Here is a 25,923-nt window from a genome sequence, read left to right on the forward strand (position 1 = left end):
TTGGATTTTGGATCCTGTCATTGCCCTTCACCATTACTGATTTTTCCTGCTTGTGGCCCATCCCTTTTTCTTTCCCTCTCCCTTCATATGCATTTATAGGTCTGCTGCACTCTTTTCCACTTCCTCACGTCCCTAGCCAGAGAGTTGAAAGGTTTCCATCACAAAGATTGAAAACACACTCCGTATTAAATGTAACAGGATAGTATGACCAGCAGGTCCATGTTTCAAACACATTCAATTTATATCACAACTGAGAATAAAGAGCAGGGGAAGCTACTTGGTGGGTTGCTGGAGGCTGTGGCTTCCATTTTTTTGTGGAACATGTCTCTGTCACTTGCTAAATAGGTGCACCATCTGGCGGTAATTTTGGACTCCCAATTCTTAAATTTCCAAAGAGCAGCGGTGGAGCTACGCCTGTGGTTGCAGCATTTATTTTTGGGTTTTGCCACTATCTGTCTAAAAGTCCTCAGCTAAGACAACTTTTGCAGGTACTACTGGTGATTGAGTACTGAGAATTGGTAGGACTTTAAATAGGGATCAATTTTCCATGTTTCCTGCCATGTGGGGGAGCAGGTTTGGCTTTGTGAGAGGACCAAATGCTCCCCTGAGGAACTATAGACAAAGAGATGGAAAAATTTCAAACACAACTAGAATTCAGGTACTAAGGGAGTCTCAACTCCCGGGATAGGCAACAGGGACCATTGTGCAGTCAAATTAAGATGCAAATCACCCTCTGGAAGTGTTTCTCCCTGTTCTGTGACCATACAAGGAAAACAGCCCGACTAGGTTCCTATCTCAGATATCTCAAGCAAATGCCTGGAGCTGTGTGATGTTAAACTGGGCCAAAGAAAAGATATGAGAAAGGGGCTCCTCATTTTTCTGCCTTTGTTGTCAGAAGACCTTTAATTCAGCAGCAGAAAGAAACCACTTGAACCTCTTGTGCCATTCCCCTCAGGAACTGTGAGGTTGCACTGACCATGTCTGATGGGACTGAAAATTGAGATCTCTCCTGAACAAGGTGGCTGGAGGCTGAATCAGACAGAATATGAGGCTCCACATTTTGGTGAAGAAATGAGTGAACAGGTAAAAATAAGTCATGGTCCATGAGTAATTTTTGGTTTTGTTTCAGAAATGTGAATAAAGCTCTAAAGTCCACAGCAGTGCCATGCATGTCTGTTGAGCTCCCATCTAGAGAGAGCAGAGCCTTCTACCAGTGCATCAGTGAGAGATATCTGGGGTGAGAGCAAACCAAAAAAACACCTCAGTAATTCAAGCCCATTTAACTAACACAGGCTAATTCTTGGGAATTATCCTTCTCACACAATTCCAGAATAAGAGTTTGAACCTCTGCAGTGGAGAGAGCATTATAGATAGCAGCAAATTACACTTGTGGCTAAAAGCAGTCCCCTAGATCCCCTCCAAGTGGATCTGTGATGGGCAGAAGGACCCATCCTTGGCTTGTTCTTGCATGCTGGCTTTCACTGTGACTTCAGTATTCTGCAAACCACTTGGTTCTGCCTTTAAAAGGAGGCTTTCAAAGCCTCTTTAATAGCACTTACAATGGAGGGTTTCAAGTTAAGCATGCATTGGGTAAAATAAGCACGGCTGGAGTCAGTTCCCAGTTTGAATACTGAGAGAATGACTACCTTAGAATGCTAGATTCACTTTTTTCAAGTCTCCAAATAACAGATTATAGAGTCCTCTTGCTTGCTTCTTTAGTTCTTTTTTTAATTTTCCTCTTCTATCAGTAACAATAATATTATTCTTCACAATATGAACATCAGTAAGAAATAAACTACAGTCATGCACAATTTAATCCAGTGCTAAAAGGTCAGGCATGATACGCACGAAGGAAATTTTGTCAATTAGAAAATGAGGCATTTGTCAGATGTAATATTTTGCAATACACCAGCCACTTTGTTAGGAAAAGAAATTGCTCGTGACTGGAGGCACGATGGCAAACTGCATGGATCAGTGGTCTAATCCTGAATGCTGAAATATTTGTTTGCAAACCAAAATGCGCAGATAACAAACGCCGTGCTTTTTGTAATGTTTGTACGTGCCTCTCTCTGCATTTCAAGTTTTCAATTTAGAAACAGATCGTTTACCAAACAGAACCTATCCCTAAGAACAGAGGAGGAAAGGGAGGGATGCTGCTACACATGTAACTCTGAAGCCTAATGTTATGTTTAGCCTGTCCTGCTTGGTGTAGAGGTTGGCCTAGATGACCAAACCTATCATCTGTAATTCTAGGGAAGAGATTTTGACAACACACTTAACCGCAGTAGTAAAGCTCAGGGAATCTCCAGAGTCATTGGAACCGTAAGTTATTAAGGCATCCCACACCAGCAGGTGCTGTCCTGCACTCCCTGTCACCCTCCATAAAGAACTTCCCCTGCCATGGCAAGGCTTGGCGGCACCTGCCTGTTTGCAAAGTTGCTCTGTACTTAAAAAGTCAAATGTTGTATGGTTGATTGTCATTTAACTAATTGGGGTTTAGCTGAGTCCCTCTATGAAGTTCAGCTTCACTTTCAACTTCTGCTCATAACCAAAAGCCAGGAGAGTTTTTAGTGGTTCTGGTGAAACCAGTGGCAAAATTTCTACTGACAGCAATAGGACAAGAACTTGGCCCCTGTCCTTTTGGATGAAGCCCAACCCCACTTTATTTGACTTTTAATGTCATTTGCCTTCCTGGCTTAAGCATGCATTGCATTCTAAGTCATTGACCAACAGGACTGGGATGCTGAAGTAACTAATGAGCCAGCATGCTATGGAACATTTATACTCAGCAATAAAAATATTAAAAAATAACACTAAATGAACATTAATGTTCCTTGGAGGCACTTGGAAGTAAGGAAATGCCAAGCTTAAAGCTGGTGTGCAAAGTTAGCCCTGTGTCCAAACTTCGGTACAGAATTCAACTAAACCATAGCCTAGAATTTGTACACTATCTTTTCCACAGGACCTCTGACTGACTCATCCCAAGGGAAACCAGAAAAGCAATATGGAAAATGTTACCCTGAATAGCTACAGACAAAGCTAATAGAGAAAAGGAGGATTTTTGTTCTGACCAGTGCTGAGCAGGAAATGATCATCACAGACCCAAGGCCCCATCACATGTTCCTGCCCCCTTTCCACCACACCTAAGTACACAAGTAGGATGATCAAATGCCAAAACTTATGAGCACCCACCCCTCTGCCCCAAAAAATATTTATTTTCCATACTGACACTTAGATGGAGCAATTCCATACAATAAAAAGGTCCATTTAGTTCTGAACCATGGAAATGATGTGTTAAACCCCTATCCCATGTCAGTCCATTGGTTTTTCAGGAGATCTGAGGTTTAGGGTCACAGGAAGACAGTGTGTTGGTCTATATTATGTTTCCTACCAAGCTGTGCAGTGTCATGGGCCCTTACATCCCAGAATACTCATGGAAGCATGTGAGAGAAGAGTTCAGGAGATCAGAGACTTGAGTCTCCCAAGTTACAGTTCTTGGCATTAATTTACAGCAATGCATGGAACAAATTTAAAATTAAGTGCTCTGAAAACAAAAATGGAATTGCTCACAGTCAGGTATGTCAGTGTATTTAAATTTAAAAATGTCTACAGAAAAGCACCTGTTCCAAGAAAATCTTCACTTTTATATGAAACAGAATGAAATGAAAGCCCTTTCCTCAGAATGGAAATTCCAGATTTCATTCAGATCAGTAACCACCATTCCTCATCCAGCTGCAAGCCACACACAGCTCACCAAGTAATTGTATTACCATATTAGTGCTGTGTTTGGAATAAGGATATCTGCCTTTTAAAGAAAGTCTGCTGCCAAATAGGTAAATATTTAAAAGGCAACAAGAACATTTTAATTTAAGAGAATTTATACTATTCTTCACACACAGGACCCTTGAGGGAAGAAGAAAATACAATTGAGCTATACTTGAGCTGAACAGTAAAACCTTACAAAAAGACAAGGAAGTGGAGAAGATAAATTGAGATATATAAACATCTGTCTGTTCATGGCTGGAAATTATTATATGCTGCAGACTATATATGCTTTTATTTCTTTTATAGGGAGACAAAGAAATAAAGGTTATAAAATTAATGTGGAAAACTGACAGTTTTTCTAGTAAAGTAAAAAAAATTTATTTCGGTCAACTCATAATTTACAAATGGTAAATATTTTCATCCAAACATTTATGTTTGTCTTTTCCTCTATGATTTACAATGTATTTTGAAAACATTACTAAGGCCTCCCTGAATCATTTTGAGGTTCTGACATCGAAGAAATTTTTAAAACACAGAGAAATTATCACACAAAAATGTTCAGATTTATTCACCAAGCTGGGAATCCTCTATCCTATCAAAATAGGATATTTCTTTAAAACAACAGTACTTTCTTAGAACAAAAAGATACTTTTCTTTTTCTAAAAACGTCCAAGTGACAGACATTAAGAGTCTGAACCTACCACTCCCACAATAACCTGTCTCCTCAGTTTTAAAAGTACAAATTCCTAGCACCTTCAGGATTTCATAACCTTTTTACTGCTCCTTCACAACCTCAGCTACCACCAGCTGGGAGGGTTTATTTTCTTATTCTGGTTTGGGTTACTGTCTTACCTTGTTATTTGTGATAGTGAAAAGCTTATCCAATATTCAACAGTAAGAAAGTGTGAACAGTTTGAACCAACTCCTCAACTTCCCCCAAAGATGATAATGCAAACTGAAATGCCCTCTCACATACTCTGCCCTGTTATTGCTGCATTATCACCCCTTTTCCCCAGTGCTTAGCTTTCAGCTGAGATGAAGTACACTGAGGAAACTGTTCTGCTAAGGCAGGCTGCCTTTGAGGACTTTTCTCACTGCCTGTGGAATAACTCAGACCAGCACACAGGGCTTTGGGTGGAGCAGCTCAGCTGCAGCATGGCCTGTCTACCTTTCTACCTCTGTAAGGCAACTTGTGGGACAGTCCCTGACACACCAGAATCCTTCTATTATAAGGAATATATAATACTATATAATAGCAGAATACTATTATACTATATATATAATATAATATGTATTATTACACTTAGTAGCTATATATATTACTATATATAGCTAATAACTGAGAACAAATAGATTGAACCTCCTTAAGGTTAAAGATATTTTAGTTTCTTCTTCCAGCAACAACATACGAGTTGTGAAAATAAAGGTGCTGTTTGAGACGTTTTAAGGAGAGGCTTTGCAGTGACTGTTTGGAGGGTGATAAATCTTTCCTGCAAAATGAACATGTGGAGGAGTTCCACAGATTTTTATCTCTTTACTGCCTGCCACTTACCTAGCTGCTATGGGTGGAGGTTCATCATGCATGTATTTTTATTTTTTTTCATTCAGGCTAATAATGAGAAAACTCTCCCTCTCCAAATAACCAAGAAATATACAACTTATTATGCACCGCTGTGCTTCTAGTAAGTTATGCTTGATTGAACCAAAGATCATTAAATTTGCCATGGTATTCATAGTTTAACTAAATCAAATGGGCAAATGCAATGACTCCACGTGGCATCTTGGGAAATGGGCACCAGCAGTCACTCCAAGTTGGCTACGTGAGCAATAAAGACACAGTTTGTTTTGGTCCTACATCATCTTCTGGAGCTGCACACATCCTCAGTACAGACTGCAGCCTATTGAATGCATCCTGTGCACGTCTCTGCTGGAATCCCAGGCAGCCTGCTGCACCAGGAGCTGAAAGCTGATGCCATGCCCTCAGAAGCCACCCCTCACACTGGAAGGGTTTTACTATATCCTAGCACCAACAGAGAAATCCAGTTCAAATTACTGAAAACAGATTTATTTCTGCTCTGTTGCTTGAATGCTCAAAGAACATTGTTGTCTGGGCCCGTGCTATACGACAACAACAAAAAACCCCAAACTTTTCCACTTTAGGTCCAAAAGCCACTGTGCAATTGAGGTTCCCATAGCTGACAAATGCCTAAACCAATCATAGCACCTACTGCTATGACAAAGATAATTACTGCCTTTCCGTCGGTGAAGTGTGTACCCTGCTCTGTATCATATTTAAAATAATCTAATTCCAACTCATTTTCCCCCTCCAAATTGTTTCCAGCTGTACAATTCCTCTTTTTCCCCCATATTGTTTTTATTGGATATAGTGCAAGTTCGTAAAGATAGATTTTCCCATAATAAATACGCACATGTTAGAATAATAAACATACAGTCAACCTGATATATGGATATTACTAAGCCTTAACAAACATATAACAAACAACATAAATCGATTTTAAAAAATTGAAAATGAGAACACAAAGTAGCAGAGAAAGAAATGGCAGGAGAAAATAAAGGCAAAAAGTGAGCTAGCAATGTACTTACTTTAGCAAACTGTCTGGATTCATTTATGGTTCCCTTTATTGACTTGCTGATAGCATTAAAGCACAGCTATGGTTGTAAAGCATTCCTAAGAATGCCGCCTGTCTTCATGTATCCCAAGTTTTCTGCTCGCACTGAAAGCCAAGATTCTCAAGTTGGCCAACTCATACCACACTAGACACTACTGTGCTAGATTAATCCATCTGCTTGGACCCAAATATCCATTTTTGGAGAATAATGAGCCTCTCTACTCCTCCCATTTTTGGTAGGAAGTTTTTATGAACATTTGGCATCTCGGTTAAACCATCATCATAGCCCAGAATAAAAATGACTGGATTCATATGTGGAATCCAAATTTAATTTAGCCTATATATGGCCTGAACAAAGAATAATTTACTGGCTGACACCCCCTCAGCATGTATGATAAGATGCCAACTGCTCCTCCATGACTCCATCACATAGATATCCTTCATGCCCAATTCCCATGTTTTTCCAGGCCTGCAGCTGAAACATGGGATCAAAAGTGGACTGGCAATGTTACCTGTTTCCAGCACAAAGAGAGCAAGAATCACTGTTGTTTATGAGTATCTCTCCTTCAGAAGTTGTCCCCCTCCCTTTCCCAGTCTTCTGTTTGGAATTATCCATCCTCTTCCCAGTTTATGTGTGCACATGTACAAGTGCATGCTTGTAGAGAGCTGTGACATTGAGGTTTATGTTCTGATTGTGTTTGCCCAAAGTCTCCTTCACCTGGGAGTTAATAAAATCCGTGCACAGATTTTGTTTGTTGCTTAAACTGTAGGGGTTTTCTTTCTCCTATCCCTCCCCCTTTCTGCCTGGAGAGTGGATCAAAAGTTAAATGAATGGAAAGAGACAGGAAATTTCTCAAGATGTTCTTCTCCTAAACCTCCCCTGGCAAGCAGAGCTGTAACTCCCCTTCAGATGCATCCTTTCAACACACCAGAAAACTACAGATCAAAACAAAGGGTAAGTCATTAAATTTAAAAAAAAATTCAACACCAAAAAAACAAAACAAGAACAAACAAAAAAAAAAACCCCAAACAACAAAATCAACTTCAGAACTCCCTTGGGTTTGGTCTACTTGTTAATATTTCCCTGTCAACTGTCCAATTTAATGATTTTCCAAATCGCTGCACCAGTGAGACAGCCAAATATTGCTAAATCATGCTCATTTTCCACATCATGAGTTTGAGAAAGGAGACAGGTACAGATCACTTTGGATATCTTGACAGATATATTTTTCAAAACCCCAGAACGGCTCAGTTTTGCCCTGGATTTAGCACTGGTAAGAGCTGCCTGTTCACAAGCACTTCAGTTTAAAGCATTCCAGTGGAAAGGGTCAATGCACAAATGATCAGCCAAAATAATCCACTGTCAAAGAACAACAGTAGGTTTCATTTCTGTTATTGATTCAGACTTCATACTGCAGAGCCTGCACTGCTGACTTTTCTGGGGGGAGTGCTTTGCTTTCAATGCTGTTCATGATCTGCAGCTTTCAGATCTGTGTAAGTGACAAATTGCTCTGCCCATCATTTGGGGGAATGGAGACCTAGTGCTGGAGCTCTTTTGTACCAATAACCTGACAGGACCAGAGGCTTTACTCTTCCAGATCAGGGTCCTTGCTTTCAAATTGTTAAAAGGGCAATTATCTTTCAAAAGTGATTACCAGTAAAAACATTTGATGTATAATTGGTTTTTAATTAGTTTAAAAATATCTAATTTTTAATTCTTTAATTCATTTGTTTAAGAGGCAATCTTTAAAGAGGCTTAAAGCAAGAAGAATGAATGGAGAGTACAGAAGAGTATGTGAGAAGCTGGCCTGAAAACTAGGGATGAACGCAGGAAGGTGACAAATACAAAAATGCACAAGGACAGCATGAGTAAAATAAGAGCAGGACTGACTTTCTTTGGGGATGGCATGACTATGGAAGAGTTCCCAGCTGTAAATCTATCAAAATAAGCTATGCACACACAATGCTTGGCAAATTCATCCCATGCTACAGCCTTTGTTCATGCTAGTAATTTAGATTTCTCTGTCACTTTTATGTCTGGCTGCTATAAATCTTTCACACCAACACGAATGCCCCATGATTTCTACAACTGTTATTCCATCCCCTGGACTATTTCAATTGCTTTTAATATAGATTCCATGTACTGTATTGGTGGCGCAGCCCTCATTCACTGAAGTACCTCTGTGAACAAATAACTCTTCCCTGATCCATCTTAAAACCTAGCTAATAAACTGAGGACTTCTCCTGGCACAGTAGGATCCCTAGAAATCACCAGGGGGGACATGTGCTCCTGTGTCATGTCTCCTGGCTTGGTGGAGGGTGGAAGACATGCACATAAAGGTACCCGAGAGGTGGTGGTAGAAAGAGATGTACATCTGTTGGAGAAACCTCACGTTGGGTGAGTGTTTGCTTTGAATTCTGAAGGGGCAGTGTTGCATCAAAACATAAGTTAGAATAAACATAATTCTGTACTTGTCAGTGTGCTGGTGGAGTCTCGGTCAGTGGCTAAAGAGGAGGTCCTCTCCTTCCCATGCAGCAAGAGAGTGATTAATCTGTTATCACTGCCCATTTTCCCTCCCTACCTGAGACCTGAATAACTCACCTTCAGTGTTCATCTCCCCAAGGGCTTCTGGGACAAACACCTTTCCTTTGGGGTGAAGTGAAAAACATGCCTGTCGTTTTTTTAGTTTTAATCCTTCCTCCAGTGTGTTCAGGAAGAACCAAATGGCTGGTTTGGTGTTTCTGTGTCAGACACGGGTGTGTTTTGTTACACATGTGAATATTTGTACTTTTAAGTAGTTGGGTTTTTAAATCTTGGTCCATTTTTTACCTTTTTCCCCCTTGCTAGTGTAATAACACTACTTCCTAAACCCTATCCTTTTCCTAGGTACTGACCTCATCATCTCTGGGTGCTGCCCCAGTAATAAAAAGAAATAAAGACTTGTGGATTATGGGATCCTTTATAGACCTGCATGGAACTCATCTGGCTCGGCTGGAAGGGGTCATGCAAACCTTCTGCAACTGTTAGAGTCTGTGTGGTTTCACACCCAACAAATGTCAGAGCAGAACTCAGCTGCAACAGCCAAGTTTCATCTGTGTTTGGGTTAACCCATAAAAGAACCCACCAAATTCCACATCAGTCATTTCAGACTTGCAAGGAACCACCCAGGTTCAGTGAACAGGTCAAGAATCTGGCAAACATTTTGGCAAATATGGCTTGAACAGTGGCTCAAGAAAACCCTGGTTTTTTCCAACCTTGTATAGTCTGACCAGCCTGATAGCTGGTCCATCCTAATGACAAATAATTTCTGTTCCTTGTAGCTCTTTTACTTTGCATAGAAACATTGAGACTGAAAGCAAATCTACAACTTGTCCTCTTTAGGCATTTGAACTGCCCTCACTTGCAAAGTTTTGGAGGATGAAAGGAGCCTCTGGTGAAGAGGATTGCTACCCATGAGCACAGCGGTGAAGATGGTGAGGCAGCACAAGATCCTCAGCTTGAAGAGGAGAGCAGAAATTGTGAAGTGGTGAAAGTGGTGAAAGTGGTGAAAGCCTTTTCACTGGAAAGCTTTGTGATGACATCCACTCTGGTACAACCCTCCAGAGTGGCCCCTCTCAGGCCATAAGGGATCTCACAGAAGGTAACACAACTCACTTATCTAAGGTCAGGGCATGCCTGCAAGCTTTGGCAGATGAAAACAGGGCATGAAGAAGCACAGAATGCTTGTCAAATGCATATTTTCTGACAGCAACGTAATTCTGCTTACCAACTGAAAGCAAACATAATACCAGCCAAGGAGGACCAGACCATGGTTCTAATAGTCAAGAAAAGTCACTAGATTTTTTTTCTGGCTCATTTAAATTTGAAGGTAGAAGTCAAAAGTTAGGTTAGTCCCTGAATATGATGCCTTGAGAATGTAATGTAAAACTCACAGAATATGACAGCCCCTCTGCAAATGTAAGTCAATTGCCCAATGCCAATGGATTTATTCCATTACAACACTTCACAGCTGAACCACTGTGTCCTTAAAACACCCAGACCTCAGCTAGATTCTCAGATTTGGATGTTCTTTCAAAAAATATTCAGTTCCCTTGTTGACCCAAACATACTTCAGTTTTTTCATTTCACAAGGGTGTCAGAAAAAAACCCTGACACCTTGATCACCACTAACAACCAGAGCACCATGTGAGTCAACACCTCTTTGCACACATGAAATTAAATGTAATGCCTTTTTTTCATACAGTTTTAAGGAGATCTTATGTCAAACCACACTCAGCTGTATTGGAAGCACAAGATTCACCCAAACCATTGAATGTAAGAGGTATCACCCAAAGAAAAATGGGATACAAGAAGAATAGGCTACAACCCCCTGAGAAGCTGGATGGTATCACTTTGAGTGGTACCGCTCTCTCCCTTGAGAGAGCCACACAGTACAACATGTTATCCCAACCCAGAGCAGCAGACAGGAGAGTGGGCAGCCCTTGAGGGAGAGAGAAAAGGTCAGGAATAAGTTAAGGATACCCAGCTGGGTGATGAGGAAAATAGTGACCTCAGTGCTGGAAAAAAATTTACATAATCTCCCCTGTGAAATAATACCAGACATAGGGTAAATGAAAAGGTATTGATTTAACTTCTGCCAGCTAGCAGCTTGTCAGGCCAAGGCCATGTATTATTTTCTTTGACTATGTTTCCTGCCTCAAATCACTTGCAGTATTTTCTTTGCAGTGTGATAGCAACACTAAAATGTATCATTGCCACGTATTGGAAGGCCGGTGTTGTATGCACAGTACTTCCATCAATTATTTGAGACTCTTTCATTGCTTAAGCTTCTGGGAAGTCTGAACAAAGAATAATTTACTGGCTGACACCCCCTCAGCATGTATGATAAGATACAAACCACTCCTCCATGACTTACATATCTTTCATGCCCAATTCCCATGTCTTTTTAGGCCTGCAGCTGAAGCATGAAATCAAGAGGGGACTGACAATGTTACCTGCTTCCAGTACAAAGAGAGCAAGAATCGCTGGTATTTATGAGTATCTCTCCTTCATAAGTTGTCCCCCTCCCTTTCCCGGCCTTCTGTTTGGAATTATCCATCCTGAGGGATTTTTTTCTGAGCTGCTTTTAGTGAATTTTTGATTGGCCATAATATTCACCGCAGTTATCATGATAACACATAACGGGACAACAGTTGGAAATACTCTTTTCATGGGCTGTGACCTTGGATGGCTGTGCAGGCATTGAGGCCATTGCAGGGTCTGAAGTTGCACAGATATGAGTGACTTCATCTACAGATTACTGGAGACTCCATGTCTCCTGCCAGTGACTTTTCACTGGGTGGAAACACACAATTATTCTGGAAGCATCGCTGTTGAGCTCCGAGGGTTATAAACCTTTGCAGCAAAGGTAAGAGAAAACCATCCCAAACAGATCCCTACAGCACTGTAGGGACAGAGACACCCTTACCTACTCGAAGCTCTTGTCCAAAGACTGTTTTCTCTCCCAGAGCAGAGCAGTTCCACCTCCCGTACCGGAACTGGTACTGGCACTCATTGATTCCCATCTGTGCCCCTTCCCCGATCACGATGATGGCATCAGGGCGGCTCTGGCAGATCGCGCGCTGCCGAGGGGCCAGGCCTGGGATTTTGTTGCAGATTATATTAGCTCCTAAAGCCACCACGGATGACAAAGCTCTGAAGAAAAAAGCAGAAAGACACGTTATAACCGAATTGAGGTGAGCAGGTGCTGCTGTGTGGCTGGCGCGGTGCTGTGCAAAAGGGGAAGGGTCGGAGGTTGAGTTCCTGCAATTATGCCAACTTGTCTCTGGTCTAGTATAGCAGCCTGGAAACCTTGCAGTAATTCCTGGTCTGGTTTGTGCCAGAAGAAACAAAGAAATTGAATTTGGGCACTTTTGTTTCCAGTCCTACACAGAGACATCAGCTTATGAGATGTGGAAAGAAAGACTCGTTTAAAATTGAAATATAGCGATAAGCGATCATCCACAAATCTCTGAATGCAGGTTCAGAATGTGTTTTAGTTACCGCAGCCAGTTCATTCACCCCTCATTTGGAACTGTTAAGCACGATTTAGAAAATGACTTGACACTACCAACCCTCTTGCCCATTATTATGCTCAGGGTATTGAATGATTAATGAAGTTCACCAGCATAACTGTGCTTTTAGATCTGGCAAACATGATGGAGCACATAGGAGTTATCCTTAATATGTGCCATCCAGGCTAGAAACATTTGCAGTTCTCATTCCTCAAGTATATTTTCAGAATCCATTAAGAAGTTTGCATATAACTTGCACCTGCCATATGTTTTCACTTGAGCACATTTATTTTTCATTTTTCAGCTCCCTTTTCAACACCTTCACAGGCTCATTTTTCAACATCTTTATAGCCTACATGTTAAATGGTAATATTTTGAAAAAAATAAGACAGCATGGGTACGTGTTCAGTGATGCCTCTGGTCACATCTATTGAATATCCACCAAGCCTGAGGAGATGCTTCAGCTGGCTCTGGACAAGCAGACTGACTGCCCATGATCCTACTTCCCACCTTGAACACCAGCCTAGGCCTTTCACCTTAGTGTTAAAAATTTCCCACTGGAAATGCTCCCCTGGGGAAATGCTGACTAAACAAAATTAAAGAATTATATAAGAATTTGTCAACTTCATCACAAGAAAACTGCAAAATTACATAAATGTTGCGTTTCAATGAAATCAGAGTGTTTCATTTTGTCATTTCAATAGGATACAGTAAAGCCAGAGCAAGGAGGGTGAAATACTGCTATTCCTGTGGAATGGAAATTCCATGATGATCTACTCTGCCTTTAGTAGGTATTTTTGCACTTTTTCCAAAGTTAACAATCCATGAGAAATTCACCACTGCTAGGTTTTTATTTATGACGGCGCAGGGGGGTTATGGACACAGAAATAAGGGATCACCCAGCACGTGCATGCCCTGTTGTTCTGCCTATTAACAGAAGAAAGAACAAAAAGTAGTTGTAGCCTGACCACTCCCAGAGTTGGAGCAGGAGTGCTTGGACCTGCAGCTTTGTGTTTTTCTGGATGCTGAGCAACAAAGCTGGAGCATCAACAGGAGCCAGAGTCCCTGAGATTCATGCAGGTTTTGAGCTAAGGGTTTTTTTCTGGCAAAAAGTGTTTCTCCTCTTTAAAATTAAAAAAATAATAAAATTTAAATAGTGATGTCTTTGAATTAGGATTCTCCAAGAGATGTGATAATCTTAAAAAAGTATTATGTTTGATACAGGGACAAGATTCTCTTTACAGTGGCTTATGAGCTTTATGTTAGCTTCAAAAGCTAATGAAAATCACAGAGGAAAGTATCAGTACTTTTTTTCTTCTTCTTTTTTTTTTTAATCACACACTTTTCAATATTGAAAAGTAAAAGTGTTATTTTCTTTGAAAGGTCATGGAGCTCTTCTCTCTCTAATTTCATTCACTTTCCACACAAAGTAGGATGGACATTCTGAAAATATTGCAGTAAAGTGCAAAGGAAAGCATTTTCCCTTAATAGATAATGTGTCAAATTCAGAAACAGAGGCTCTTTAATGATACTAAAATGCTGTGCCCCATTCTTGCCCCATCCCCTCCACCTGGCTTTGCCCATTTCCCTGGGACAGACCAGGTGCCCAGGCTTCCTGCAAGACCTTCCCACCTGGAAACCCATTTCCACTGCTGCTTCAGACACTGACCCTTCCAGGAAAATCTAGCCCTGAGCAAATCTGTGGTTGCCTCCTAAGAAAGAGACATGCACAAGGCATTCAAAATTCCATCTGATGCTTGGCACATGCACAAGACACACAGTTCTGGTCTTGTAGCTGCCTGATGGTCATCAAGTTACTGAGGCTATGCCACCAACTTGCTAGCAAAACACACACCTAAAAATTATTTGTGTGTTACATAAATACTTTTTTAAAAATTAAAAAATTGATAAAAACTGTGCAATAACTTCCTGACATCATTTTTGTTTAAACTGCTGGGCTTCCACAGTTTCCACTAACTATTCTCAGCTGAGCAGCAAAAACCTTACAACTTTCAAAACAAAGGAAAGCAAGAATTGGCCACAGCCTCTAAACATATAATTTTCAGTTAAGTTGCTTCCTTTATACATGTCCCTGCTGTCTCATAATTAGGTTAAAGAATATATTCTTTGGGCTCCCATTGTTTTTTGGAGTAGGCTTTGGTCAAAGTATTTTAATGCAGTGGGTCGGTTTATTCATCCAGAAAATAAGCACAACCATACCTGCTTCAGAAAGTATTGTGAGGGTGTTTTGTTATTATAATTATAATTATTGTGTGCTTGTGAAATGTATTATAACAATTAAACTGCAATTATTGGGGGTGGAAGGGGTCTTGGTTTTTCTATTACTTCCAGAAACTTCCCCCTCTCTGGCCTGAACTTACCAGCATATTCCCTCAGACTTGTTTAGCCTACTTTTAAATTGTTACACTGCCAAAAGAAATGCTGAATCATGAAACTGAGGTTTTGGAAAGCTTTATTTTTATTAAAGAAATGCACCCAACAGCATTTCAAGCTTCCTCTCCTCTATTTCTTGTGGCGTCCCTCAGTTTGTGCATCCATCACACATTTGGGAGGGTTGTGATGTGCTCATGCCCCTTGGCAGGTTGAAGGCTAAATTTATTTTTTTTCAATTTATAGCTGTCAAAAGGCAGATCCTCCATGCCACATTTTGGCATCTTCTTTCATCTAATCTTTCTCTGTGGTGCAAATTGCCTTGACTCTTATCACCAGAAACTCCTGAGTGTGGCATTTTGTTAAGATTTCTGATGCAGTTTACAGTAATTGCAACCATCCTGCACCACAACAGTCTCCACACAGCTCAGAGCGTTCTGCTGGGTCATCCACATGGGCTATTCCATTAAACATCATCCACATGGCTTATCCAGATGAACAGAGTGAGTGGAATAATGGCACATTTCCTAAGGAATTGGCACTGGTGCCTGGCATATGGAGAGCTTTCACATTTCTTCATGCCTATGCCATTAATGCAAGGGAAACACCAGCACTGAAATTGAGCAATATTTATAAACAGAGTTGTGCCCAAATTAAAAAAAAAACCCAACAACAACCCCCCCCCCAAAAAAAAAAAAAAAAACAACACAGGAAAAACCCAAACAACCCAACAAAAACAAACAAACAAAAAGCCCACACAGAAACAAACAAAAAAGCCCCATCAGATCTGTGCTTGGATAGGACCTTGCAGTTCAAACTTCCATCAAATTACACCTGATGAACAAGATTTTGGGAGGCTTGGTTTCTGCATAAGAATTCTGAAACATCAGGGTTTTTATAATTTGAAAAAATAACTAGGACTGTGTCACGGCAAGCAGAAAAACACGGCGGTGGGAGAAAATTTTCAGCTTATTTTCTGAAATAATGCTTGGTAACTTATGAAAAGACAGATGAATCCTGTCACAAAAAGAGAAATTTCTCCTTCCAAATGTATTTCCTGTTACAGTTGTATCTCCTCTGCAGCACCTAAGCAATTCCAGTTCCCCTTTTCACAAAGTGCAATGAAAATTATTAGATATTCTAAGCGAGTCATAAAAGTAAAGGTCTGTGAAATGCTTCAGAAATTAAGCACTAAGGCCACTTGAGTTTTAAGAACTGCTTGTTGGAAGAGAAATGTATTCCTCATTCCTGGTTGGCTTGCTTGAGTCTCCATTTTATATTTGCAAAAACAAGTATTCACTTAACTTGAGCACGAGCCATTTCATTGACTTCAAATATTATCATGCCCTTGAAACATCTGATTAATTTTACATATAAGAAGTTCATCATTTACAGAGTCTTTGCACGAGTGGAAAATATATAAAGCAAATCCTTATAATGGACAGCTGTACAAGCACATGAGTAGAAAAAAAATTAATTCTTTTTAAATTAAATTTTTAAAATTCAGAAAATAATCTGAATTTTGATAAAATTATGAGCCAGAACTGTTTACTTATAGATGAAGAGCAGTAGCTGATCAATCGTTGGAGCTGTCCCCAAGCTCCTGCACAGGCACAGATGTGTCCTGAGATTTCTCCTAGGAGCTTAATATACCATTCTGACAAATACATGACAAAAGATGTAAAAGAAGAGATTAACCCAACAACACATTGCATACACATGAAACACTTAATCATATTGATTTTAACCATCAACTTTGGATTAAAAAAAATAAAAAGTTGCTTTAAAAATTCTCTGCCAGTCTGTGCTCCCTGGGCAAATTACATTTTATTGGAGACCAGGGCTGGTGTCAAGAACGTCTTCTCCTCCATCACCCTCCCTCACCTGCATTCCTGACTGCACAACAGCACAGCACACACTTCCCTCCGAGCCAGCCCTGCTGCAAGCCCTTGGATAGGCAACTGTAGGGCCACTGTGATCCCACCCCAGCTCTGCTTTCTGATATTCACCTGAAACTGCTGTTGGGCAGGGGGTTTGTTTTCAACGAGGAATGAAGGCATTTAGCCACACGAACCCCGTTAACAGCAGAGGAGTTGTGCAGCTTTTTGGCACACTGTACAGAAAACTTACCCCACCATCTCTGACAAAAAAAAAAATCCACACAGTGGGTTCTTTGTTAGCAGGAGCCACCGAGGTATTTTGTGGTGACATTGCGACACATCTGAAACCGTACACCACTACCAAATGGTTGACTTAATTAAGAATTCCTTAGTAAATATTTTGAGTGCGTATCAGTTGCAGAAATTGGCAGGAGTGTCCTGGGCTCTGAATGCCATATGCATTTGTTTAGGCTTTCAGTTTTGTTTTCCGCCCTGGTTTTGGGAAATCAATGTTGGGCACACGTGTGATTGAAGAGGAAACCCAGCAAGGCTGCGTGGCTCAGCCCTGTGGTGCTCTCTCCTCTGCTGGGGCTCCAGATCTGGGGGCTGTCAGAACCCAAGACATTTCTCTGACTGCCCTGGAGGACTCAAGACCCTGGCAAGGGGCTCAGAGACCTTGGCACAGAGTCAAAACCACCTGTGCCTTCAATTTTAGCCCATGGAAACAATTACCAACTTTGTGTGAAGATTTACAAGCCACAAGGGCTCGAGTAGAATGATAGTGAATTTATCACAGGGTGAAAAAGTAGAATTTTGGGGGTTATAGAATGGGGGTTCAAGAGGCAAGATGGAGGAATCTGGGCATGTCCTGTCCTTCTCCTTCTTCTTCTTCTTGTCCTCCATCTTCTGCTGGGATGGTGACGCTGTTTGATTGGTTTAGAGTAGAAACTCACTGTCTAACATAGGTGATGGGTATTGGAGAATTATTGCAAGTAATGTACATGTAGTTTTTAGTATAAAAAGATAACACCACCCCAAGGCAGTAAGTGTGCCATGAACCAACGTGCTGGACAGATCTCAGCAGGTCAGAAAGACAATGTATTAAATAAGAGCAAATAAACAACCTTGAGAACGAGAGCCAAGGAATTCTGTCTTCTTCAGTCTCAGGACTGGGTAAAAGAGACTTTCTAACACCTCAGGGTCATCTCGACACCAGACCTTGTCAGGGGGCTGCACACAGACCTGTTTGTTCCCACCAAATGAAAGGCAGAGATTTCTCTGAGGAGCTCACCCAAAAAAGTGCCTGATATCCTGTGCAGTGTGCTTGCTGGCATGGCCAGGAGGAATGGGTGAGTTGAGGGATGCTTACACAAGGGCAGAGCCTGCCTTGGGGTAAATGCCTGCTTGAGAGAGGAGTGGGGGCATGCCCCCCATCCCTCTGTGCCATAGTGATCAGGGAGCACCAGCAAACCCTTGGATCACACCCTGCCAGCTGGGATGGTTGCTGTGAATCATTAGGCTTCAGCAGAAGGAGGGGAGACATTGCCTGGGATGCCATTCACAGATCAGCACCAGCAATCAGCACCAGCCTCCTGCAAATTCCTGGAGAAATCTGATTTTGACACATCTCTTATTTGCTGTATGACTGGTCCACTGCAATAATTTTTAATAATTTTTCAGTAAGGCAACAATTGATATGTAACAGCAGGGTATCTTGAAGACTGTTACATCTGTAGGTTACCTGTATTCAACTCTTTTACACCAACAAAAGGCTCATGGAGAACAGAAATGCCTCACAGTCCTCATGTATCCTATTGTAAAGGCCACAGTAGCAAATTTACATTTTCATTTTCATTGAACATTCACTGTCCTCCAGAATTTTTATGGCAAACTACTGTGTAATGAGGGTTTTCTTTCTTGTCTCAAATCACTTTACTCTGGGGGCATCTTGTTATATGCTGGAAAACACATCCTGTTGATATAAAAATTTATAAAAATAAAATTGGGTGTTAAAATATCTGAAGTGTGGTAAATTCCAAAGGAATTTGTGTTTCAATAAGTGTTTGCTTTGCCAAACCAGAGAAAACTGATAGGCCAGTGTTTGAAAGCTGCAGGAAGGTAGCAATTCTAGCATTCTCCTGGGCAATTCATGGAAAGCTGGAATATTCCTGCTTTGGTCTTGTCAGGGATGAAGGTAGTGACATACATGGTGCAATTGAACTTATCTGAATAAGCCTAATGAAAAATGGTGTTGATATAAAATTATTTGATTCCTTTTACAAACAGAGCTTTATCAGATTTAGAAATCAAACTGAAACACTGATTGTCTCACACAGCTTTTTTCTTTTGTCTCTATAGAGAGTGTTAGGGGGACCTACCAGTCCAGTTCTGCAAACATGCTCATGCCTTGCCTTGCAGAGTACCAAGCAACTTCCACCCTCAGAAACAACAAAATCCATTCCTCAATGCCAAGATGCCCCTTAAGCACTCCCAGCTGGTGTTGATATCTAACACTATAATTTGCCTTCCACCCCATTTCTGGCTCCCTTTAGTACCAGAAAGAGCCCCACTAATATCTGACAAGGAGGCACAGAGCTGTTTGCTGAGCAGCAACCCACCACTGTGGGAAGCAAAGTTACCCTGCAGGATAACCAGGGTGGGATATTGCAGCTCTCCTGGCATGGAATGCAACTTTGAGATACCAAAGTGGCCAAAAGAGATAACTCACACATTTTCTGTGTCTATGCAGAAACAGTTCAGTACCATAGAAAAATGAAAATTTCACACTTCTATATGTGAAGTTCGCAGTTTTGCCATGTTTTTCATATAGTAAATAAGAACAAATAAGCTTTCTCCAATCACCCACAGCATATTCATAAGAGTGGGCATTTTCCAAGCTTTATCAATGCCAAGCCTTAATTAAACTTCAATGAAGTGCATATTTTGTCTCTGACAAACGTTTAGGAGTCTGTTCTGTTTGGGGAATGGATTAAGAGGAAAAAAAAAACAGGTAGTCTTCAGGCAAAGTCCAAGATTTATCAAGACCATACCCTGCTTAATTTGTGAGATCTGATGAAAGCCTGTCACAGTCCTACCACAGATGTCTTACACAGAAGCAGCTATCTGTAGGTTAGCTCATTCTAAAATGCCAGGTATGCCTTGTGGCTTTAAAATTTTTAAGGTGAACTGTTACTGGAATCTATCTTAAAATATATGCTTTGTGATATTTTTCATTAAACATTTTTGAAAGATCTTAAATTTTATGCTTTGTCTGCATAGGGCTTTCATGGATGTGATACAAAAATTGAAAGAGGAAAACGTGTAATAGTAGGTCTACAGGAGAGGAAGACTCTTCCTTCACAAAATTAAGTCAGCTGTCTTTACTGCTGTCATGGTTCAGGTAGGAGCTCATCAGGATCTGAGCAACCAATGAGAATAAATTCTGAAAGTCTACTGAGCCATTATGTTGGAGAATTTAGTGTATTGTGTTCAAATGTTGAGACTCCATTGCAGTGTCTGTTAACCACGAGGAGGCAAAATCTGTATAGAGCTTTGAGGTACACCTGAAAAGCCATACAAAGTTGTCTCAGATGTTCTTTTATTATTAAGGTAGAGAGGCCACGTTGTCCCTTCCCATAATGAACTTCAGACTAAATGACCACTGAGGGCTGCTATTTGGACACAGATACATGACCATAAAACAAGATTTACTAGTCTTGAATTAGCAGCAGGAGAAAAAAAATTAAATTCTTTGTCAGTGACATTGAATTTTTATCCACTGAATACACCACTATGATGAGCCATGATTTATTTCTTTTATTCCTTCCCTCACCACTGTTTTCATGGTGGTAAATCTTTCCTAAGGCCATGAAAAGTCAGGATATGGAATTAAATAACATCCACAAACAAAATTAAAGCAAAAAACCCCATGGATTTGGTCCTGTCAGGTTTACTTACTGGCTCCTACATCTGGAATGGGAGCATTACTCAAACCAGTAGCAGTGTGTGTTGTTCTCATCTGCTCTAAAGGCCTCACTTCAGACAAGACCATTGTCAGGGGCTACAAGGAGCAGGATGAGTTCTTTTGATGTTTCTCTACAACAGCTGAAGCTTTGGGATGACAGACAGAAGGGCAGCTCCTCCTGCTCCAGCGTGCAGCAGGTGAGGAAGAGTGTGAGGGCTGGGCACATCCTTGGCACCACCCAAGTGGGACCAGGCAGATCCCTGGTGCCTTGACAATAGTCCCAGTTTGGTTGTGCAGCCTTGAGCCCTTGTGTTTTTCCTCCTCACTTACCCACCTTCACCTTTCCCTCAAACAACAGTAGCTGGGGTGACACCCATTCACAGAGAACACATTTGTGCTGTTCTCAAGATGTGGGAAAAATTGGAAAAGAAACACAAAGTCCCAGAAGCCGGAATCATGGACCTCTCCATGTTTAGCATGAAGAGGTTAGGATGAGGAAGACTGTGGAGTTTTAAATATTTTTTTTAATAATGTCAGAGTTTATTCCTTCACAGGAGACCTGCAATATCCCACCAGACACGGGTGGTGTGTCTGCATGAGGCAGGGCGTGGTGCAGAGGTACCTCTGCCAGAGACGTGGGTTGAATTACAGCTACTCTCCACCTCCAGCACCAAGGACAGGAGGGTGGATGCACCTTCCACATCACCTCAAAAAGAAACAGATCCTGCTCCTCAGAATCATGGAAGAGTTTGGGTTGGGAGGGACCTTAAAGCCCAACCAGTCTCACCCCCTGCCATGGGCAGGGACACCTTCCACTATCCCAGGTTGCTCCCAGCCCCATCCAACCTGGCCTTGGGCACTTCCAGCGATGGGGCAGCCCCAGCTTCTCTGTGCCAGGGCCTCCCTTTTCACTGGAGCAGGTTGCTCAGATTGGCACAGGCTGATTGCCTGGGTACAGGTTCTGCTCCTAGGACAGGTTTGTGCTAGGGCTGGACAGCCAGCTTTAAATGACCTCCCTGGGCTGGCTGAAACTTCAAGCAAAAGTGCCCTGAAAGCCCCTTTCAGCCTGCATAGCTCAGCTAAGCTCCTGCAAAGCCTTGATTTAGGAAGGAAAATGCTTTTAGGACCGCCTTACTAAACACAAGAGGTTTATCAGAGATTTCAAGGTGCTAGATGTATGGCTGACGCCCTTTGTGCTTTCCTGGTCATGCAGCTCTACTTGCTTCCGTGGAAAATTTGTTGTTAACTGCAAGTCAGCCCAAGTCAATGTACCAGAATATGGCCCTGTACAAAGACCTCATGCTAAACACCAGATCCCAAAATAAGTTAAGAAGGCAGAGGTGTTACACTAGGGAAGTTGCCTAAGAAATGCAGAGTGCAGAAATGCTACACTTGCTAAGTTTTCTATACTTCTATTAATAGTTATTGAAAAGAAAAAGAAAAAAATGAAATGAAAAAAATGAAAATTTTTAAGCAAATAGCAAATGGCTCTTGGAAATATTTTTTTAATAGTCTCTTAGCGTGTTAACTAATTTTGTCTCTCATTTCCTGGGTCTGTTCCCTGATGAGAAAATTATTTGCAGCCTTTCTTGGACCACCACACCAGCAGTAAGCAAAACTGCTTGGCGCTTTCATGGAGCAGGCCTGCACACCTAGAACCCAGCAAAACTCCCCACCGGCTATTGGTGATCATGGAAAGAGAAATTCTGACCCATCAGATAGATAATTTCTGGTTAGCTCCTTACAGGCATTACCCTACTGAAGTTATGAGACAATTTGCTCATTTGAGATTATACATGTTGGTTAGATATGGAAACAGGGCTTGATCACTAGTCTGATCAGACCTTCAAATCTGCACCTAAAAGTTGGATATTACTATAAAATAGCTTCAGTCTGAGAAAGTCTCAAGTGTGGAGAAAAAGGGGGGAACCCCTCAGAAACTGCAGAATATAAAGGTTTATTTCCTACGCAGATTTCCAAGCATTTAAAACATTATTGTATGCTGCATGTGGGCTTTGTGTGAACAACAACTCTCTGTTTTATAATCTGAACTGTCAACACTGGCACAAAATAATGTGACACCAAACAGGGCTATCTATGAATGTCTAGGGTTTCTTTCTGCTACTTATTTCAAAATTTTAATTCTGAGTGATATAAGAGGCCTGGTAAACCACATAGTAACTTTTCTAGTTCCCTGGCTTTTTGAGTCTATTCCAGGTGTTCAGAAGGATTAGCAAAAGTCATTTTGAGTTATTTTTCTAGAGGGAGTTTCTAAATTTGGTGTGCAGCCATAAAAATCTTGCATCTGTGTAATTATCCCAGTGGCCCGTGCTGGGTGTGCCCTTGGTGTTTTGAAAATCACTGTAAGCTTGTGAAAGCAGCTGGATTGAATACTTCTCCTTCTAAAATCCTCTCTCAAAAGATCCCACACACTCTGTCAGTCATACACACCCAGGCATTTACCTGCCTTTTTGTAAGGTGGCATTTTGACCCCAATTTAGCTGCTTCTTGCCTTCAAACTGAAGATGCTGCTGACTATGGGCATCTTGGATTCCTTTTTCCTTCCATTCTTTTTCTGAATTTGATAATTTGAAAAAAAATCCCTTTATGGCCATGCAATCCGAAGAATGAAGAGGTTTAAAGAGGAAAGTGATAAGGAGTGTCTGGGATTCACAGCTGAGCCTGCAGAGGTGGTACTAAAACAGCTCCACCAAAGTGAGTAATGTGCAATCTGTAGGGGCTACAGGCAGCTGATGGCATGCCCAATGTCAGCCAGTGAGCACCCAGAGCAGGTTAAGCCTGGCTTAACAGCCACATCTGAGCCACAGTCCAGTCTTCATCATCAGTCAGCCCCACGCTCTCACAGAAATCTCCTTTCACTGCCAACAAATACTCTCATTTTTCTCCCGTTCTTTTGCCACTGGTCTTTTTAACTCTTTACCCCTAGGTAAAACAGAAACTGATAGAGAAGCTAGCTTTCTGTCTGAATTACATTTATCTGTTCCACAGAAGAAAAACTTAAGCTAACAGCAGCATCACAGACTATTAGGAAGCTCAGAAATTGTCAAAGTTTCCTGAAACTCTATGACTTAAATATCTTTTAAGCACTCTAGTGTGGGGGTACCAGTTGTTGGTTTCTCTGGGTCTGGATTGAAGGCACTTGAGACAGTAGTTCATGTTCAGACTCAAGTGTTGATTATTTCTTATCAGTAAAACAGTCTCACTACTGTGAGTTCAGCAGCTTTTGATGAGAAGGTACAAAATGGCCAACAATCTCTTGTTACCAGGTCTTTTAAGACTAAACTATCCAATGAAGAACTGACACCTAGATTATTTTCCCTTTTACCCCAATAACTGAATCCAAAGAGCTGCAATGCAGACTTTTCTGCCCAATTACAGAATGCCACCCAAACCCATGGAGAAGAAGGAAGAAGAAGCATGAAGAAGCAACCCAGGATGACACCCTGTGCCCTCCATCTTGCTTCCATCCACAACATACTGAAAATCCCAAAACCTAAATTTCTCACCAAGTGATACACCGGCACTACTCTCTATAATCCATTTCACACCTTTGTGGACTCTAGTTTATCTTGAAGTCTAGGAAACGTTCTCCATGAATGAGGGTCAAAGTCAGTGCTCCCCCGGGGGTCAGGGCACCCCAGAGCAGACAGAGAAATATTCCCAGTGTCCTGGGTTTCCACATCATAGCATCTCAGAAGATGAGTTTGTTTTAAAAGGGTTGTGGTCATAGACAAGGACCGTCGTGGACATCCTCTAAGATCTGAAGCCTGCAGCCTGCCCCCTCCATTCCCCCAGTGGTTACTCTGATGACGTGATCTGCCTTTGTACATGGTGTTAGAGCACCTAGCACTGCAGGTGCCTGGGCACTGTAGGCACTACAGGATCAACCTGGCACCAAGGGATCTGAAACCACATGCCAAGGCACGTCAGACTGGCAGCTGCGTGTGCAGAACTGGCCCCTGGGGGCTCACATGGAAAGGCTCCTGTTGGGAGAGTGTGAGACCATGAATGCTGGGGACGGAATGAGCTGCATTCGCCTGAGAGAGATGGATGAGAAAGAACGTGGTGAGCACGTCTGAGTGGTGATGGGAAGGCACAGGTGCCACAGAAGGGAGCAAGTTGGACAGTAAGTGACTTTGAGGAGACAGTAGTCCATCCACCTTCCCTGGGCAGGATCAACTGCACTTCTCCCACTCCTGACAGGCACTTCAAACCATTTATAAATCATCCTACCTAATTTTTCCCTAAAAAGGTGGTTGGGCACTGAACAGGCTCCCCAGGGAATGGTCATGGCTCCAAGGCTGACAGAACTCAACAAGCATTTGAACATTCAGGCACAGGGTAAGATTCTTGAGGTTCTCCTGTGCAGGGCCAGGAGTTGGACTTGATGATCCCTGTGGGTCCAACTCAGAATATTCCAATGTTTCTATTCTATGATTCTAGGAAATTTCTGCAATTAAAGAACAGAGTTTCTTCTCTGATACTCAATGGGAACAGAATATTTTGTCCCCAGAGGCCTGGCAATGCCCTTTAAGTTGTTTATAAACCTTCTGCAGAACAAAACAGCCCTCATTCAAATTTTCCTCTCACGCATGAGACCTCTGATCATTTCTATCCCCCTTTTCAATGTTCTCTCCCACTGGTCCAAGCTTTTCTGCACAAGAAGATAAATTACACATCATGACTGGAATTATAGCCCCTTTTTCTCCTCTCAGGGATACAAAGACAAGATAACTGTTTTTGCCATTCCATGTCTTTAGCTCCATTTAGTAAAATAGAGTTGAGACCTAAAGTGGCTCTTCAGTCCTTATTCTACAGTGAATTACCATTGCTCCTGATTTCTTCAGTTCCTGCATGGACTGCATTGCAGCTGTGTAAAACAGGCCCAAAATTATTTTGATTCCTTGTGCCTCACCCCTCATTAGTGGAAGAGTAGCAGTTCAGCAATTAGTGTCCAGTTATGAGCAGTCCTTTGATTTGCACCATCTGACTTTGAGAACATGGGGCAGATGGAGGGGAAGTGTGGCTAAAAGTACAGAAAAACAATTTGCTTAGATTGTGCTTAATATTTACATTAGAGAGACAGGTCAAGGGAAAGTATCTTCGCTAAGTAGCTAAAACACACAAAGCTTGTATTTTAAAAGCACCTATTTTAAGATCTTAAAAATATTGCATATATTGCCTCTCACTGATACACAGCCTGAATAAATCTACACCA

The 25,923-nt window shown here is 41.5% G+C and overlaps 1 protein-coding gene across 2 annotated transcripts in view; it reads right to left on the reverse strand.

Moving 5' to 3' along the window:
• WNT7B (Wnt family member 7B) overlaps nucleotides 1-25,923 on the reverse strand; it is a 101,105-nt gene that overhangs the window by 31,679 nt on the left and 43,503 nt on the right. For both annotated transcript variants that reach the window (XM_005421037.2, XM_005421036.2), the window contains exon 2: nucleotides 11,864-12,090. In XM_005421037.2, coding sequence (XP_005421094.1) covers nucleotides 11,864-12,090 — 227 coding nt within the window. The remainder of the gene's footprint in view (nucleotides 1-11,863; nucleotides 12,091-25,923) is intronic.

Source organism: Geospiza fortis, unplaced genomic scaffold (assembly GCF_000277835.1).
Source record: "Geospiza fortis unplaced genomic scaffold, GeoFor_1.0 scaffold10, whole genome shotgun sequence".
In the NCBI taxonomy this organism is placed as follows: Eukaryota; Metazoa; Chordata; class Aves; order Passeriformes; family Thraupidae; genus Geospiza; species Geospiza fortis.